General features: G+C 39.0%; 1 protein-coding gene across 1 annotated transcript; it reads right to left on the bottom strand.

Moving 5' to 3' along the window:
• Positions 1 to 16,922: 16,922 nt before the first annotated feature.
• On the bottom strand, positions 16,923 to 18,677 carry LOC142098519 (52 kDa repressor of the inhibitor of the protein kinase-like). The gene has a single exon (XM_075181360.1). The coding sequence runs from the start codon at positions 18,675 to 18,677 to the stop codon at positions 16,923 to 16,925; it is 1,755 nt and encodes a 584-aa protein (XP_075037461.1).
• Between the last annotated feature and the right edge of the window lie 1,813 nt (positions 18,678 to 20,490).

Here is a 20,490-nt window from a genome sequence, read left to right as displayed (position 1 = left end):
TAATGAGGGTCACAGTGTGATGCAGGTGCAGCAGTGTGATGAAGGGACAGCAGTGTGATGAAGGGACAGCAGAGTGATGCAGGGGCAACAGTAATGAAGGGGGAGCAATGTGATAGGGGGCAAAGTGTGATGCAGGGGGCACAGTGGGATGTAGGGGCAGCAGTGTGATGCAGGGGCAGCCGTGATGAAGGGGGACAGTGTGATGAGAGGGACAGTAATGAGGGGCACAGTGTGATGAATGGGGCACAGTGTGAGGCAGGGGGCACAGTGTGATGCAGGGACAGCAGTGTGATGAAGGGACAGCAGTGATGAAGTGGGGGCAGTGTGATATACATGGTATTTGAAACATATGCTCTGGGTAGAAACTTCTTTAGGGTAGAGTGGAGCTCTCCTTTAAATAATTTCTGCAAGGTCTAATACAGTAGTATTGTAATTTCACTTGCAAATATGATTTACTTAAAATTACAGATAACAGTAATAAAACAGCAGGCTCTTCTACAAGATTTAGTTACAGCAAAAAAAAAATAATTTGCAAAAACATAAATTAATTTAAATTAAATATCTTCCACTAAAAATGCTGCTTGTAGGTCACTGTTCTGCTGTCCTGAAAGTCAGGAATGTTGGGACATATGTCATGCTCCAGCAAGAGGGCGCTGCACACAGAGCCAATTGTTCGTACCAACGTGTTTCGTCTCTATGGACTTTCTCAAGGGGTGGAGACTAGTATGTTCCATGATCTCTTAAATAGGGATTTCCCTCATGTTCTTCCCATTCAGTGGTAATCTAAGATCCATGGGAGGGAATTGGTCCAAACTTATGAATATGCAATGAAGTGAATACAAGAGCACATAATGTTATTTGGAGGGCATTACTGTTGTATGAAACATCATCATATAAACACAAATCATCATAAATTGAATAAATAAAAGATAATAAAAATAAATAAACAAAATGTAAAAATAAAAAAATAATTCACTATACATAAAAAAAATCTAGCTGTAAATTCACCAATCTCTAACAAAAGCTAGAATAATACTATATACTATCATAAACTCTATAAAATAGGAATAGAAATGTAATGTAGTGAATAAATAAAAATCGCATCCTGTCCATCATGGATCTGACTTAATACAGATAATACCTTATATATCGACCTTTTATAAAAGGAATTTAAATCAAAGTCTATATTGAGCCCCTTTGGAGTCAAAGGGCCTTAGTCATTAAGAATAGCAAAGCATATGAAAGGAGTAACTTTGCCCCTGGGCAAAACTATGTTGCATTTAAGGGGGAGACAGATTTATAGTTGGGATAGGGCATGTCCTAGATCAACTATAATTTTCAGTGTAAAAATAAAGCTATCAAGTATTTGTATGCTACATGAAAAACATCCAGAATTTAACTTATGTGCAAAATAATAAACTAATTTGCACCCCTTGCATTGTACCATGGTTTGTCCAGGAGCAAATCTACTCCTTTCATTTTGCTTTGATCTCCTTAATGACTCAGGCCCAGAGTTCCTAAGATAAAAATCCATCTACTTGTGAAATAAGTCTCTTGTAATTGGCTGCTCTCCATTGCGATTTGACTTTATATATACTCATAAAATTAAGGCAGGTAAAGTCCTTGTTGTGTAGTTTGATTTCCTAGGCGTATATTACACTCATGTTCATAAATTCAGATTTTTAATTTCCTCTTTGTTCTCCCCATATATTGTAACCCACGTGGACAACTTAATAGGTAGATTGCATTTTTCCTTTTACATGTGAGTTTATGTTTAATTTCAAAATTACGCTTCTCTACGGTGGAACTAAACTACTTTTCTCCTTTTAAGAATTGTTTTTTTAATATGTTTACACCCATAACAATTCTTGCAATGGAAATAGCCTCTTCTTTGCTCATTTAAGCATTTGTTAATTCCTTTTTTTCTCTGATAAAACTGGAGACCAATTTCAGTCTCAAATTCTGCATCTTTTATAGACTATCGTAAGTTTGACCGGTAAAAGGTCTTTAAAGGGTCTCAAGTAAGATATGTCAATGTTTAACAGTATCCTTCTTAATTTGTCTGATGACCTATTAAACTATGGGATGAATTTGATCTCTGACTTAATCTCCTTCTTTGTTTCATTACCAATGTATGTTTCACTTCTTATTTAAATCTGTTTTGTAAATGATTAGTTTAGAGCTAAACATCTCTTTTACTTCTTCAAAATCCTTTTTAATTTTATTGATTTCATATTAATTTATCAAATTTTTCATCAAATCGAAACTTTGTTCAATATATGTTTTTAATTTGGAACAATTTCTCAGAATCCTCTTAAATTCACCCTAAGGTATATTATTTAGCCAACTTTTGTAATGGTAAAACCAGAGAAAAATAAGCCTGCGGTATCATATTTTGATCAAAAGACTTAAGCCTGCATCCCAACGTCAAGGGTACCTCATTATATGCAGGTCCTACACTGACCTATATGCTTTAAACACTATTAAAATGCAGTTAAAATCAGATGCACTCACTTCCCAGGTATAAGGGTTTACATCTAGCAAAGGCTGGCTTGTGAGCCACACCCAAATGTGCCTTAAATAGGGTTGATGGACAGCTGCTATGACAAAAAGGCAATATTTTGAAACAAAACCAGAGAAAAATAAACCCGCGCTAGGTATATCCCACATTATATGGTACCAGCTGCTTGGCAATAAACCCACGCTCGGTATATCCCATATTGTATGTGGTACCAGCTGCGTGGCAATATAAATGCCCATATATGTATACAAAACAAAAAGAAAGTGGTCAGCGCTTATCCTTTAAACTGCATATCTGTGTGTGTCTAGCAAAATGAAAACATGAGGTATTAGTTCATATTTTAATCAAAAGACTTAAGCCTGCATCCCAACGTCAAGGGTACCTCATTATATGCAGGTCCTACACTGACCTATATGCTTTAAACACTATTAAAATGCAGTTAAAATCAGATGCACTCACCTCCCAGGTATAGGGGTTTACATCTAGCAAAGGCTGGCTTGTGAGACACACCCAAATGTGCCTTAAATAGGCTTGATGGACAGCTGCTATGACAAAAAGGCAATATTTTGAAACAAAAACAGAGAAAAATAAGCCCACGCTCGGTATATCCCACATTATATATGGTACCAGCTGCTTGGCAATAAGCCCGCGCTCGGTATATCCCATATTCTATGTGGTACCAGCTGCATGGCAATATAAATGCCCATATATGTATACAAAACAAAAAGAAAGTTGTCAGCGCTTATCCTTTAAACTGCATATCTGTGTGTGTCTAGCAAAATAAAAACATGAGGTATTAGTACATATTTTGATCAAAAGACTTAAGCCTGCATCCCACATACAATATGGGATATACCGTGCGCTGGCTTATTGCCAAGCAGCTGGTACCATATATAATGTGGAATATGCCGAGCGCGGGCTTATTTTTCTCTGGTTTTGTTTCAAAATATTGCCTTTTTGTCATAGCAGCTGTCCATCAAGCCTATTTAAGGCATATTTGGGTGTGGCTCACAAGCCAGCCTTTTACTAGATGTAAACCCCTATACCTGGGAGGTGAGTGCATCTGATTTTAACTGCAATTTAATAGTGTTTAAAGCATATAGGTCAGTGTTGGACCTGCATATAATGAGGTACCCTTGACGTTGGGATGCTGGCTTAAGTCTTTTGATCAAAATATGAACTAATACCTCATTTTTTCATTTTGCTAGACACACACAGATATGCAGTTTAAAGGATAACCGCTGACAACTTTTGTAATGGTGACTCAATGCCAGAATGAAACCATTACAATCTACCAGGTTGTTAAATGTTTGCATACAAAGTGAACTTTCTTTAATAAAAATCTGTAAATCTAGAATGGTAATTCTCTCTGCACTAACCTTTGCTGTAAATTCCAAGTTCAGTTAGTTTGAATTAATATACGCTATGGAAGCTTCCAAAGATGATCTGGCAAAACTGGGGGCAAAATTTGTCCCTATCGCTGTGCCACTTAACTATTTAAAGTGGGACCATTAGAACCAGAAATAGTTATGTGTTAAGATGAAATGAATGCTCTTAATGAGAAATTAAATTTTCACTGGTTCTAAATTACCCACTGATGGCAGAAAATGTTCAATGTGGTCACAGTCTTCCTTATGTGAGACACATGTATATAGGGACTTACAATCACAAGTGGCTAATAGGAATTTTGGGTTATATTTTATAGAAATTAAAACATTCTAAACTTGTGTTGTGTCTCCTGAATAACTTTTTTATTGAGCCACCAAAGGTTGTCAAAAATAGTCTATATAGGTGGAGAGTTTTGATGTCAAAGAACAAACACCAGAGATTATGGGTCTCCCTGGTGGTTCAAATAAGGTTTATGTATTTTTGGGAGGTAATAAAAACAGGTAGTCAGGGTGCTCTTCAAATAGGAATTCAAATACATTTTTGGTTAAAATTCCCAAGGATCTACCTTACTTCAATAAATTTAAAAGGTCATTCTTATAATCCATTGTAGGATATTTCTTCAATATCTCAAATGTTTTGTTGTCTGATAAAAGAACATTTAACCTTATTCAAATAATCAATTTTGTTTATCATAACAACTCTTGCCCCTTGTCTGCTGGTTTAATCACCAGCTGTCCATTATTTTATAGGTCTTTGAGCGCTTTGTTTTCCTCATAGGATACATTTGTCTTTGTGTGAAGGTTTTAAATATATTTAACTTATTATGTGGGGCAAATTTAAAGCCTGTGTTAAAAATCTCAATATTTCTAGGTTCCAATGGAAAATTAATACATACAACTGAATTTATTATTTTTTGGATGATTTTGTTTTCCCCATCTCTTCTCCCTCTCCTAAATTTGACAGCCCTCTCTTCTAATTGTTTCAACTCAAATATTCATGGTGCCCATTCCCTTTCTAATTATAATACGTTAACTCCAAGGTTCAGATAAGAAACCAGCAGCATTTTGTGAAAGAAAAGGTAAGAGAGGACAATCTGTATATGCTGTTACTGTTATTTTATTGATATTTTTTTATACAGTGTAGATTCTGCCGTTTTGTGTTTGCTCCTCCTAAAAGGGCAATACTTCGTGACAGGCCACTCCTTACGCTGCTGTGACTCTGACTACTATTGTATTTAGCATTACCCTTGCATACCACTTTGTTGGTAGGTATAATGGTGTGCTAACTACACCGACATTTGTGTTGGACCCACCTACAATAAATTTGGGCCTCTCCATGTGGGGCCACTTTCAGCATTTTTTTCCAAGGGTTACTTTAAATTTCTAATCTACCCCTGTGGGGATGGATCTTTATTTTAAATATCTTGCTCCATCTCAACCCACAATTGCTTAATTTGATTGAGATCTGATGACTGGAGATGCCACTCTATTAAGGTGAATTCTCTCAAGCCTTCTGACTTAGAACATTACACTGCTGAATAGGCTTATTTGCAAATGAGTATGCCATGAAATGATATAGCTGCGCAGGTACACTTCTCATATCAATGAAAATAATGGCGGTAACTTAATCTAATTTACCTTAATTATTAACATGTATTGTTTATGGGCAATTGTAAATTGATCTATGGATTCACAAAGCCATGTGTGCAAGCCCCTTGTAAAGGGCAAGAGCCACCATTAGAAAGCTGCATAGGGCACTGGACTCTGGGAGGCGGCCCGGTGGCCAGGTACCGAAACTAACAATGTCATTGAATGAGACATTGTTAGTTTGGCTGTGCTGATGGTACGATCGCTGCAATCGTCCACCCACTAGTTTCCAATGCTGCCGGCTGTCCCTAGGAAAAATAAAAGGCAGTGCATCCATGCATGACTCTGTTATGTGCGTATTGTCGCTAACCAATAACGATTGTCAAACCTCGATTTGTGTTTCCAACGCACAAAGATTTATTCGCAAATAGTAGAATAATATGTTCAAGCGAAGTGATAATAAATACAGCCGTTACTTATCACAGGCGCTCTGGATCCAGTGTGCAGTCATTCAATCCTGAAGTCTGGGGACAAGATGTCTGAACACTAGATGTGAAGCTGCCGCTTATATACACAATCAAATACAGTAATACAATGAAGATGGTATAGCTTGCATCTATTGGTCCAGGTCTCAGGAAGGTCCAAGGGGTTGTCAATCATTGGCTAGTTCATCCTAAGGAATCCAAAGGAGGGGGTCACCTCTCCAGGGGGTATGCTCGGCTCTTCCCGCCAAGATTCCTTAGTCTTAAGTAGTTCATAATCCCTATCATTCATAACTTGTGTATGCACTCTGCGATTCCTTCGCAGAGTGAACCAAACAGTAGGAAATGTTAAGAGGTTTATTATGATACCACTCATGATATGATTCCTTCAACCTGTTCTGTATATTTCACTAATATGCATGTAACTTTAATATAACACATAAATACTACTATATTTCGACATAACTGACTATGTGTTGCAACTACCATTAATGTGTACTATTTTATAAGTATGCGTGTTTGTGCGAATGTATGGTAAAAGACCAATTACTGTTGCTGCCACGTGTAGCGAATGCGTACGCCCTTTCACGCCGTAGCGTGCCCTTGTACGCCGTAGCATACCGTACGCATCTTTTCAGACAAAGACAACCAAGTTTGCTCGACTTTAATTGAAATTACTTTATCCAATTTGCTGACTTCGACAGATCCACCCTTTGATAGTGTAACAAACTATCACCCAATCACGTTTCAAGTTCAGGATTATACAATACTTCTTCACAGACCATGATCTCGGTATCTGGTACCACCCTTTCAGTCTCTTTCTCAGTGTTACTCCTATGAGACCTTTTTCCACACTTCAACACAGTAGGAACACATTTGACAACTAAACCAATTGCTAAGATGACACCCAGTATAAGGAGAAGGAGCTTACCTACACTAGCAACCATATCCTGTACCCACTTCACCAGACTGGAGAACCATTTCACAGGGTTCAACCACGAGAACCAACCCGCCACCTTTCCCCGACCTCATATAACGAAGAATTATGGCTCTTTCGAAATTCCCATTTCAGCTGTAAAATTTCATCCATCTTCCAGTCTATAACCTCTTTAGGGTCATCCGTATTATTAGTGATGTACGTGCAACATTTGACACCGAACTGGGTGGCCAGTGTCACACAGTACCCACCAGTAATAGAGGTGAGATAATTTAGGACCAGTCTGTGTTGCACCAACTCCTTCTTGTACACTTGTAGCTCCCTTCCAGTATACCTGAAAGTGTCATCATACATCTCGGTGATATTATCTATTGATTTAGCTAGGTCTTGGATATATTTAAAGTTTAATGTTCCCCGAGCGGTCCTGGTGAGATCTAGAGCAACCATAACTTGAAAACCAGCAGTTTCACTAATCAATTTTGTAGCTATGGGTTCCTCACCAGGAATCATATTTCTCTTGCCACGGTGTTCATACTGTGTGTGTATGTATGGTGGTGATGTAGTCTTGTGAATACCAACCATTTCTTCATGAGTAATAGTCATGATTTCAGGAACCAGTTTAGCTAAGAAACACAAGCCCTTGGAACTCGGAGTCACCCAGGAATAAGCTTTCCTTCCACAAACAAAATACACATCATCAGGGAGAACATAAGGAACAGTATGCCCATGAATTATATCACACAGAGTTTTGATAAAACTACCAATGCCTAGTGTCTCCATTTGCTCTAGACACGTGTCGGCAGTAATGACATTTTTACATTTATCTGTAGAGACTTTTCCAAAGGATACCTTCTTATGTTTGGTTATACGCCCTAATTTGTGACTTCCATCAACATTCCTGCCTATTAGTGACCTTGTGAGTCTCTCTCTAAAATGAGTGTGGCGAGCCATTGTCTAATCTGATGGGTCAGCCTCCCAATTCTCCAGGCGCTTTGCATGAGATATGTTTAGGCACAGCAAAGATCTGCCTATGGAGTATTGTCGAAGCGTCAGACTAGGAGACCTAGTGTTATTGTACCTCCTGTCTATGGGCCTCCCACCCCTCAATTCGAGTACTTCGGATATGTTTAGAGGGAATGGCACTAGTCCTATGTTTTGCTGCCCTTGCGGCACGTGAGAGCGTAAGAAATTGCGGATCATAACATAGTCTCCCGGTTCAACATCATGACAGTTCGTTTCTGGCATACCAGGTGACAGCATTTTTAGTTTTTGTTGTTGTTGCTTTAGCTGTCTACTTATTCTTATAAGATATTGTACAGTCACTTCATTATTACACTTCAAGTCATCTTGTGGACTCACGATAAAATTAGGTTGTCGTCCGAACAGTATCTCAAAGGGGGACAGATTAAGAGGAGGTCTAGGAGTGGTCCGAATACTATGGAGGACCAATGGCAAAGCCTCAGGCCATGCCAACCCAGTTTCAGCCATTACCTTACCAAGCTTGTTCTTTAAAGTACCATTTACTCTCTCCACCTTACCACTGGCTTGTGGTCGGTATGGGGTGTGAAGTCTGCTACCGATTCCCATGAGTTTGCACATATTTTGGAAGATATCACCAGTAAAGTGGGTACCCCTATACTTTCAATGATTCTAGGGATACCGAACCTACATACAAAGTCTTGTACAATTTTCTTTGCAGTGAACACAGCAGTATTAGTGGCTGCCGGATATGCTTCTACCCAACCGGAAAACACATCAATACAAACTAACACATACTTTAAATTCCTGCACAGTGGTAATTGGATATAGTCAATTTGTATTACCTGAAAAGGTCCGTCTGTATGAGGGATGTGGGAAGGCTCAGTCGGAATAGTTTTCCCGATATTTTTCCTCAAACAAGTAAGACATGACATTGCCTTCTTACCAGCCTGAGAGGAAAATCCAAGAGCACACTAGTATGCTCTCACCAGTTTGCACATACCTTCTTTACCCAGGTGAGTCAGGCCGTGTGCTGCTTCAGCCAGGCTTGGATAGTACGTTCGGGGAGCTACAGGCTTACCTTGTCCATCCCTCCAGAGTCCAGAGGACTCTTGACCACATCCCTTCGCCTTCCAGACCGCCTTTTCCTGCAGGGAACACAAATCTTGCATTTCAATTAATTTCTGCATGTCTAATGTCTGAAAAACCATCATAGTCTCGGTCGATACAGTCATAGGTTGCCCTGCTGCCCATTTAGCAGCTTCGTCTGCCCTGTTGTTGCCCAATGACACTGGGTCTTCTTCAAAGGTATGGGCTTTGCACTTTATGATGGCTACTGTTCTGGGTAACTGTATCTCTGTCAGAAGTCCTTTTATGTGTTGTGAGTGTGCCCCTGGCGTACCTGCTGCTGTCGTAAAGTTTCTAAGATGCCAAAGGGCCCCAAAATCGTGCACTACCCCGAAGGCGTACCTAGAGTCAGTATATATATTGGCTGATTTACCCTCTGCCCATTCACACGCTCTCCTTAGTGCTACTAGTTCCGCCACCTGGGCTGAGTGAGGTGGACCAAGGGGTTCAGCTTCTACCACATCCTGATCGTCTACAACAGCGTAACCAGTACATAGCTCTCCCGTCTCTGTCTGTCTATGACAACTTCCGTCTGTATAAAACGTAAAATCTACATTTTCTAAGGGGGTGTCACGCATGTTGGGCCTTGCAGTAAAGGTCTGATTCAGGTGTTCCATACAGTCATGCGTGTCAGTATTCTTGCCTAACTCATCATCAACCAGGGTCTCCTCACCTCCCACCCTTTGTGTCTCTTGAGACACATATGGAAGGTATGTAGCTGGATTTAAGGTGCTACATCGTTTGATGGTGATGTTTGAGGGTGCCATCAGGGCTAGTTCCCACTTTGTGAATCTAGCTGAAGAAACATGTCTGGTTTGGGCTGAATTTAACAGAGCTGATACAGCATGGGGTGTATAGATATTTGAATTATGTCCTAATACTATGTCCTCGCTCTTACTTACCAGAAGAGCCATTGCTGCTACACTTCTGAGACATGTTGGGAGTGATCTTGCCACATTGTCTAATTGTGCACTGTAGTATGCTACCGGTCTGCTAGCGTCACCATGTTTCTGTGCGAGGACACCTGCTGCACAACCATCAGCTTCTGTACAAAATAGCTCAAAAGGCTTTTCATAATCAGGTATTCCCAATGCAGGTGCTCTAGTCAGACTATCTTTAAGATTAAAGAACGCTTGCTCTGACTCTTCTGTGTGTACAACACATTCTGGTTTTGAGGAAGAGACTAGCTCCTGCAATGATAATGCCAGAATAGAAAAACCTGGGATCCAGGATCTACAGTATCCACACATCCCCAAGAAAGTACTAATCTGCTTCTGGCTCTGCGGCAGAGTCATGTGTTGTATGGCCTCAATCCTGTCGGTTGTCAGGTGTCTTAGCCCCTTAGTGAGGCAGTGTTCTAAGTATTTGACCTAAGTCTGACATGGCTGTAATTTGTCCTTTGCCACCTTGTGCCCTGTTTGTGAGAGATGGAGCAACAACAATTTAGTATCATGTAAACATGACATAAAAGAATCAGAGCACAGCAACAAATCGTCCCCATATTGAATTAGAACAGACCCGTTGTGGGGTTGAAAGGATTGCAAACAGTCATGTAAGGCTTGGGAGAAAATACTTGGGCTGTCAATGAACCCCTGGGGTAGTCTGGTCCATGTATATTGCACTCCCCGGTAGGAGAATGCAAAAAGGTATTGGCAGTCAGGGTGAAGAGGGACTAAGAAGAAAGCAGAACATAGATAAATGACAATAAAATGACTAGCAGATGGTGGAATCTGCATGAGGATGACAGCTGGATTCGGCACTACGGGGAATTGGCTCTCAACAACTTTATTAATTCCCCTTAAGTCCTGGACTAATCTATAGCCCCTCCCCCCACTCTTCTTCACAGGGAAAATGGGACTATTTGCTGTACTGGCTGTACGAATTAAAATCCCTTGTTGTAACAGCCTCTCAATAACAGGATATACCCCTAGTTTCACCTCTGGTTTTAATGGATACTGTGGGATTTTTGGAGCTATCCTACCACTTTTTAGATTGACCATGACAGGGGCTACGTTTGCCATTAGTCCAGTGTCCTGTCCATCTCTGGTCCATAGTGAACCTGGTATTTCCAGCAACATCCCCTTTACTTATGATGGACTGTGTTCTATAACAGTAGAGTGTAACATTAACCTTTGAGGGGTGTCCAATATGTCCTGTACCTCATGAGCGACCTTCTCGGGTATATCTAGGAACACACCATCTGGCCCGATAGTAACTATAGCGGGTTTAGTTAGAGGATAATGTAACACTCTTCCCGTTACTCCCATAGCTGGAATGGTTTTACTGGTCACCTGTAGATTAAAAGGAGAGGTTATCACAGATCTGGCCGCCCCTGTATCTACAAGAAAAGTTTGTTTTCTACCAGCTATGTCAACTATCATTGTTGGTTCTTCCATCTGACTCTCAGTTAACCTCACTGGCTGTAGACTACAGGTATGACCTGACCCCTAGCGCTGACTATTGCTTTCCCGTGCAGCATTTACTGCTGCGACATACGCGGGCAGGCGTGAGTCTTCTAGCCTATGTGAATCCCTCCTTGGAGGATATCTATGTGACCCTTCATTAGGATTATACCTTCCCTTTGTACAATCTTTTCTCATATGTCCTTCTTCTTTGCAATTGTAACATCTCAACATTCTGCGTTTCCTGTTATGTGGGCTATATGCTGGTGGTCGTGTATGCATTCCCTCTAATGCCTGTATACTCACCGTCATCAACTTGTCACTCTTTTCTTCCCTTTTCCTAAAAATATTTTTGTCATGTTCCACAGCAACTTCTCTAAGAGAATCTACCGTGCTGCCTCTCCAACCAGGGGTTGAGGATTGTACTCTTGTTTTTAGATTTTCCTTTAAACCATCCATCACTACTGTTACCGCTACTTCCCTATGATGTGGGTTCTCCCTTATATCTGATACCCCCGTAAACTGTGTCATTGATGCAAGAGCTCTGCCAAAATAATCCGCTGCAGTTTCACTGTCTTTTTGTTTTATGGTGAAAATCTTACTCCAATTTTTTCTATATTCCCTTGGTTAATCTCATCAGTCAAGGTGTCATCTTCTTCCAACGAACAATCTTTAATAAATTTTTGTATGTCAGTATTGGGAGGAAGACAAGCCCTCAACTGGTTGGTTCGTGAGCATTTCCTAAGTCTTTAACAAATTTCTGACACTCAGCCAACTCTTTTCTAGGATCTGGGAATTCAGTCATAATGGAACGTAATTCTGATCTAGTCCAGGGACAATGTATTGTAACATTTCTTAAAGGAACTACACCATCCTTATCCGGTTTCCCATTGGGAACTGATATTGTGCGGACTGGGTACGCACCCACTGGTTCACTGTCTTCAGGGGACACTACAGGATTTGCTGTTTCAAGATTTAGGACGCTTTCACTCCTAGTGATCACGCTACTCTCACCTATCTCAGCCATTTTCTCATACTTACGCTGAGCCTCTAGTACACTAACAGCATGGGCAATGGCCGAAATCACAGTGGGTTCATCTTTATTTTCTGATACACTTGTTTTAAACTGGCTTAAAACAGGATACAACTTAGCAATTTCTCTTTTTTCAGTTTTAATAACGGCTGTACTTACCCCTCCCGCCACATAAGACGGCGGGGGCGCGCTTGCGCTGAGTTCGCCGCGCTTCTCAACGGTTAATTCCGCTTTGCGCGCGCTTTTCGCCACGCCTACTTCCGCTTTGCATTTGCTGCTCTGCCACGTGTTACCTTCCATTTGCCACAATTTTAAACAATCATTATGTTTATTCCTCACTTTCGTTGAGTTAATCAACCATACTTTATCTTTTACAGTATTTAGTACCTCTGCATTAAAACTCCCTATTGTTGGGAAAGGCCTATCACAATCTTTGGTCATCTTGACCCACGTGTCGCAATACGCAGTTGCGTATGCATTCCCCAAGAACCACTGAAAGACAGGACTTTGGCCTTCTCTAGCATTTGCTTAGCACCCATGTTCAACAATAGGGTTCCAGAAATATCACATTATCCTGCCACAAAATAGGGTTCCAGAAATAACACAATATCCTGCCACAAGTTTCAACACTACCGTTAGAGATATTTTACCGGCCTGTGGACGTATTTGCTACAAGCCGCGTCCACTCGCTTCCTCTCGTATTAAACGAGGACCCCTAATACAGAAATATCAATGCGGACTAAGGGATTATCAGCTCCTCGATTACCCCTGACTCTCCAACAAAATCTGTTGAGTTTATTACGCCCGGCAGCATCCGGTAAAGTCAATTACCAGCCTTACCAACGTAATTCCTCCCCGTTACTCCCAAGTCACAATCACGGCTTTCCTTGCCGTGTGGTGCAATCGCAACGCTTAAAGGTTTTCAGTAAGCGATGCGATTACCCTTGGATGATTCTAGCATGTGGTGGAAAATACACGTCTTCTGTCTGTAAGGAAAAGAGCATCCTTTTAAGGCCACACACACACCTGGGATTGCAGGCAATTCCAGCCTTGTCTGTGTATAACTGATATAACTGAGAGTTATTAAATTGTACAAGCTGAAAAGTTCTACACACAAAACTACAGTGAGATGGCGAGAAGTCACAATTGATCTTCCAACAAGTCAGAACCTGAAAGAAATAACCTTTTAGTAGTTTTGCTGGGATGTACCACTGCTGGCCTACACTAGACTAATATTAGTAGGATGACATTTCCTGTTTGTATTAGTTAAAGCTTATTAATGGCACTGATAAAGAATATTAATTATCACGGGTATGACATTGTAAAAGATATTGTTTAATGTTGTGACCCATCACTGAATATAACATTGTACTGGGATGCTTGACAATGATGTAATTACTGAGAACAATTCAACTGACATTTAAAAAATCATAATAATAATAATAATAATAATAATAATATTTATATTATTATTATTATTATTATTATTATTATTATTATTATTAAGAACAATAATTATAAAATAAAACACTATTTAGCATCTAAGATTTGGTTTTTGTCTTGCATAACCATCATCTCAAAACATTGTGACTCCGTACTCTGTACAGGTGTATGGCCTCCTAGCAGCAATATGCTAAATAAAAGCCTAAACCTCAGCGCACACAACACCCACAAAGATTCAGGAAAAGGAACTACATCTTCACCATTCATTCTATAGTGCAGCTTTGTGAATAGTGTACAATCGACAACTCCGTTCGCAACTGCACAATTATTACGATTTATTTTAATACAATGGCCACAAATTTGGATTATATTTACAAATAAGCAACATTCTAGTTAATTTGGTGCACTTGCTACTAGATAGGTAGGCCTGAAATAAAGGCAAAACCAGTTTACAAGTGCAGTGATACAGAACACAGGTTGGACACAGGTGTACTGAATACATTTCTAGTCTGCTATTATCTTAAGAAAATGAAATAGACATAGAGGTATAAGGGAAAAATCATAGCACACGGTGGAATGAAATATTACTTGGTAGGTATTGCATACATATATGTACATGTGCTTACATGTTGAATCATGGCCATTATAGGTACAATAATAAAGAAAGACCTATATATATATATATATATATATATATATATATATCATATACACACCTACATTAATAAGTGTGCAAAGAGAGTGAGAGTGAGACTGAGAGAGAGGTCCCATCAGCAAATAAATTAGACTTTTTGAGAACATGTATTTTCACGTTCTAACAATTCCTGTTGTATATACTTGCATGCAGCGACACATAGATGACATACGTAGGATGTAGGATTTATTATAGATTTGCCATTAAAAGATTACTATTTACATTTGCTTTACGTTTTGACAGCATACCACATGGGAGACAGAGACAACATCAATTTAAATATACACGCCCAGAAAGGCGTCGCTATTGGAGGAGCTATCGGAAGATTGTTGGACAGATGGTCGTAAGTATACACTGCAGAAATGGAACGACATTGTTCCATCGTTAAACAACATTTTTAGCCTGGTTTAAAAATCAAATGAAAGTAAACAATGTGCTTTGGAGCGATAATCGCTCATCGTTGCAGCACACACACTAATGCGATATCAGGCAGAATGGTCATCTGTTTTCCCACTGATAATGGGCTGAAAACACTGTAGTGTGTACCCAGCCTAACAACCGCACAAAGAGCAATTTGATTGCAATAATTAACTATTTTATTGTGATCACCATAAATGATACAAATACTGTACCTAAAAATAGCTTGAATATGTTCTAATGTCATAACCTGATGTACAGCTGTTTATTATTGTATAACCCAGTGGTTCCCAAACTGTGCGCCTAGGCTCCCTGAGGTGCCTCGGAGATCTCACAGGGGTGCCTCGGCCAGGGCCAGTAGTAAGCAAGGCGGGGACTACCTGGCAATTATTTTGGCTTAGGGGTGCCTTGAAAAAATTATGGAGACCTTAACGGTGCCTTGAACTGAAAAAATTTGGGATCCACTGATATTACCTATAACCACATACAATGCTTCTCTTCCATGTTTACTATTCCAGTGGTCTTATAAACCCTTCTAAAATCAATGCGTGCTGCCTCAAACAAATAGGTTATGTTAAACTGGAAGATACACTCACCTTGTCTATTCACACAGGAAAGAAATAGGCTGTTGCTAGAAGAAAAAAGTAAAAATTAACATGAAACCTTTCAATGCCACCTCTGAACAGTACTTCACTAAACACAAGGTGCCATTCTCCTGTCTGCCACGTTGTCTATGTAATTAAGCAAACATGATTGGTTTCTGTACCACAAATATATATCTCTTGGTTAAAAATTATTTTTTTAATACAAATTTTACCCCAGATTTGTAACTGTAGTCACAACCCCTGCTGGGTTGTGACTACAGTTTATATATTATGGAAGCAATATAAGCTAGTTTATCATGGTCTTTATTTTGTTATAGTTATAAGAATGTACACTGAGGGGAGAAGATATTTACATGTGCAACCATGAGGCAGTACAGTTAGATCCCTTTAGAAATAAGGACAGGGGGCTACGGTTCCTTCAAAATACAGGTATGTCTTTATGTCAGCATTTTCCTTTCCCATTCCCGTAATTATTGGTTAATGTTCTAGTCATCCAGCCAGCTTCAAAGGGGATATGAGGTCAATGACATGCAGTGTTGAGAGATCATTGTTTGACTCGAGGATACATTTTTTATGAGGTACTTGGAGCCCACACACAGTACAACTAGTAATTAATTTTATTGAACTTGCCATATTGAATAACCAAAATGTTGCTGTGTATGTGTAAATTTACAGCCATGTTGATCTTACTATATTAGAATTATTATTATTATTGTCCTTTATAAGGATACATACAACCAAATGACAAAATTACATAAGTACTAAGGTGACAAAATTATACAAATATAAACAAGAGATGTCCATAATTACATAAATACAACCTGCTAAATGGAAATACTAGGAGAGAAAGCTTAAATTCTAGAGGGAAATATATTCTGAGCACTTGGAAGGCAATAAATTGAATGTAAAAGAATGTTTATTTAGCGTCACTTTTCACATTCGGTTGCAATATTGTCTTTTTCAAGTATAAACCATCATCATCACCATCACCATTTATTTATATAGCGCCACTAATTTCTGCAGCGCTGTACAGAGAACCAGGGGCAAACGCAGGATTTTTAAGGGGGGGTTTCCAAATAGTTGAAATCTGAACAAAGCAAAAATACAACTTAAAAAATAAAGCGCCACAATAAGATGTCAACATAAACTTTTTTACTGTAAATAACAAGTACAAATTAGTCACAAAATAAAATCTTATTCACATGGTATAACATCATGTAATAATAACATTGAGAATAATAAATATTAAATAACAAAACACAATAATAAAACATTTTCTGTTAACCAAATTTCTAGTGCTCAACCATTTATTCAATACTTTGAATGTCAATAAAGCCCAATTCCATTCTACGCTTATGTAGTCCAATGAACTCTGCTAATATGTCATCCACAGCAGGAGGGGTTTTATTATGGATGTGAAGTAAGGCCAGACCGTTCAGACGACTCTGCCCCATAGTGCTGCGCAGATGGGTTTTCAGAAGCTTTAGAGAACTAAAGCTGCGCTCAGCCTCACAGGTCGTGACTGGAAGGACACATAATATCTTCAGCAGGGTGTTGATGTTAGGATATGCCAGCTTACTAGCATGGCACAGAGCTTCAGAAGGAGTAGAGGGGAGAAGTGCTGTATCCTGAGCCTGCCAATGATGTTTCCATAACAATAGCTCAGCATGAAATGTTCTTGGTGATGGAAGATCATCTTCATACATGTCGGTGAAGGTATTTTGAACTTGGCTGTAATTCTCAATGTCTGTAACCAGTATGGATGGGATTATTGTCAGTGCCTTCATAGCTTTTGTTTGGTGATCTGAGAAACGCATGTCAAGCTCAACAATTAAGTAATCAAGATAGGGAATGGTAATGACACGCCTATAATAAATTTCAGGGTTTTCAGCTGACGTGTTATTTCTATTAGTCTGACGACCACAGGTACGTGGGAGAGAAGGTGTAACTTCAAACTGTAATCCCAAATCAACAGCTTTCTTAAAAAGTACTGTATGCTGGTTTTCCACATCCTCTCTGATCCCTGCCATTGTCACTTTCACACCATCAATTGCAGAACAGGCCTTCACAATGTCATTAGCTTTAGATTGTAACAATACAGTTAGTCCTTTCACAAAGGACATACAGTACTGTACTACTACTAATGAGATGATATGGTCAAAAGCAGTTAAAGAAAGGTACAGTGCTTTGGCATCAACAACACTATCTCTGTTCCATGATACAGGATTATCAAATGAAGGATTATAAATGTCCACAAAACATTTGACTATTGCTGGATATAAGTCAAGAAATGTCTCCAGTGCATGATGTCGTTCTATCCAGCGGGTCCTGCACAAAGACTTTAACCTTTTCCTTCTCGCTTCAGGGCACTCACTTGTAATAGCAGCATCAAGAGAATTTTGTCGTTTAGGGTGAGAGTCAAAAAAAATATATACTCTGTCAACAAGACCAAACATATTTCTCACCATGGGAATCTGAGAAGCTGCCATGATGGCCAGGTTTAAAACATGGGAGCAGCAATGGGTGTACACAGCCTTCGGGTACTGCTGAGATATAATTGCAGCAGCACCTTTCACTTTCCCTGCCATTGATCCTGCACCATCATATCCCTGGCCTCTAAGTTTTTCCAAACAAAGTCCTGCCATTTTAAGACCTGTGATTATTTCCTTGGCAATTTGTTGACCAGTGACTCCCTCCCTGCATTCTAGGAACCTTAGGAACTCTTCTCTTATATAACCATGTTTACTAATAAAGCGAATGATGAGTGCCAACTGTTCTTTGTTACTGCAGTCCGCCGTTTCATCAGCTATGACAGTAAAAAAGTCGTCCACATCACCCACTATCTTTCTAGTTAGTATGTTCCCACATATGTCAATGATTTCATTTTGGATGCGCCAGCTGGTGTATCTTGAGTTTTTGGCTGAATTTTGTAGATGATCTCTCAATTCACTGTCTCCTTCACTTCGGTATTCTAAAATGGCATTAAAGTTTCCTTTATTTGCAGATTCATCCCTAATACAGTCTCGATGGCCTCTTAGAGCAATATTTTGACGACCACACATAATAATGGCACTGATAATTGGTTTAAGCTTAGATCTATTTTGCTCAAAATTCTTAGATCTTTCATGGCTTAGGTAGTGGTCCACTGGTTTCTGGATTCCCTTATAAGTCTGTTTAAACTCTGAAGCTACTGATACAGCATTTACATGAGTTAAACAAACTCAGTGTTTATTTAATGCGCCAATCATTTTTGTCCAGTTTGAAAACGGAACAGACACAAAATTTTCAGCAGCACCACTTGGCGGAGGGAAGACAGCACAGAAAACACAGAGTCCTGCATTAAGTGATTTGGAATATGCCAGCCATTTGAATTGTGATAAATATTCATGCTTGAATTTACGCTGCTTTCCATACATAAGAGTCTTCGGAAACTGGAAATCTAACAGGGGTTTATAGAAATTTTCAAGAAGATTGAACTTCTCTGCATCACTTAGTGACTGAGTTAAGGCAATGCTGATGTCAGGCTGTGGAGGAAGCTGTTCAACATGTGGAACTGTAGGTGGATTTGCTAGTACTGCAGATGATGGTCCTGCATCATCCTCACACCAGCTTTCTGATACACTTGGACATGTCTCTATGTTAGTTATTGGGGTGGTTAGTACTGCAGATGATGGTCCTGCCTCACCCTCACACCATCTTTCTGATACAATTGGACATGTCTCTATGTTAGTTATTGTGCTGGTTAGTACAGCAGATGATGTTCCTTCCTCGCAATCAGAGCGTCCCTCCAAAACAGCTGGGCCTGCGTGCTCTACCAAACAGCTTTGGGTATCGGTAGAATCCATCACTGCTGGCAGCGGCATAGCCTTTGAAGCTGCTTTAAAATATTTAAAGATAGCACCCTTTTGAGATGAGGGACGTTTTGACATGGCTGTATTTTCTGCCAAAACTTCTGACTGTTCTAAAAGATATGATCAAATTAGGATTTTGTAAAAAGCTAATATTTTTGTTAAAATATTTTGTTTTATATATTATATTAGCATTTTACATTAAATGAAAAATCATTGCTAACACACAGTAAAATACTGTACAGTAAAACAATCTAAACCTATCTGTAAAATGAGTATTTACACTCCACATTAAAACTAGCAATGATTACGCACATCAAAATAGCATTGATAACACACATTAAAACTAGCAATGATACTCCACATTAAAACGAACACTGATACCGCACATCAAAATAGCATTGATAACACACATTAAAACTAGCAATGATACTCCACATTAAAACGAACACTGATACCGCACATCAAAATAGCATTGATAACACACATTAAAACTAGTAATGATACTCCACATTAAAACTAGCAATGATTACGCACATCAAAATACCATTGATAACACACATTAAAACTAACAATGGTACTCCACATTAAAACAAACACTGATACCGCACATCAAAATAGCATTGATAATACACATTAAAACTAGAAATGATACTCCACATTAAAACGAACACTGATACCGCACATCAAAATAGCATTGATAACACACATTAAAACTAACAATGGTGCTCCACATTGAAACGAACACTGATACCGCACATCAAAATAGCATTGATAACACGCATTAAAACTAACAATGATACTCCACATTAAAACTAACATTGCTAATGTACATGAAAAAAACGAACAACAAAAACAAGCATGAAACATTTATAACATGACACAAGTTTGGACTATATATATATATATATATTTATATATATATATATATATATATATATATATATATATATATATATATACACACGCATACATATTTACATATATATATATATATACATATTTACATATATACACACACAAATAA

This window comes from Mixophyes fleayi, chromosome 7 (assembly GCF_038048845.1).
Source record: "Mixophyes fleayi isolate aMixFle1 chromosome 7, aMixFle1.hap1, whole genome shotgun sequence".
In the NCBI taxonomy this organism is placed as follows: Eukaryota; Metazoa; Chordata; class Amphibia; order Anura; family Limnodynastidae; genus Mixophyes; species Mixophyes fleayi.
Note: the sequence above shows the minus strand (reverse complement) of the source record. Positions and strands in the feature narration are given on the sequence as shown.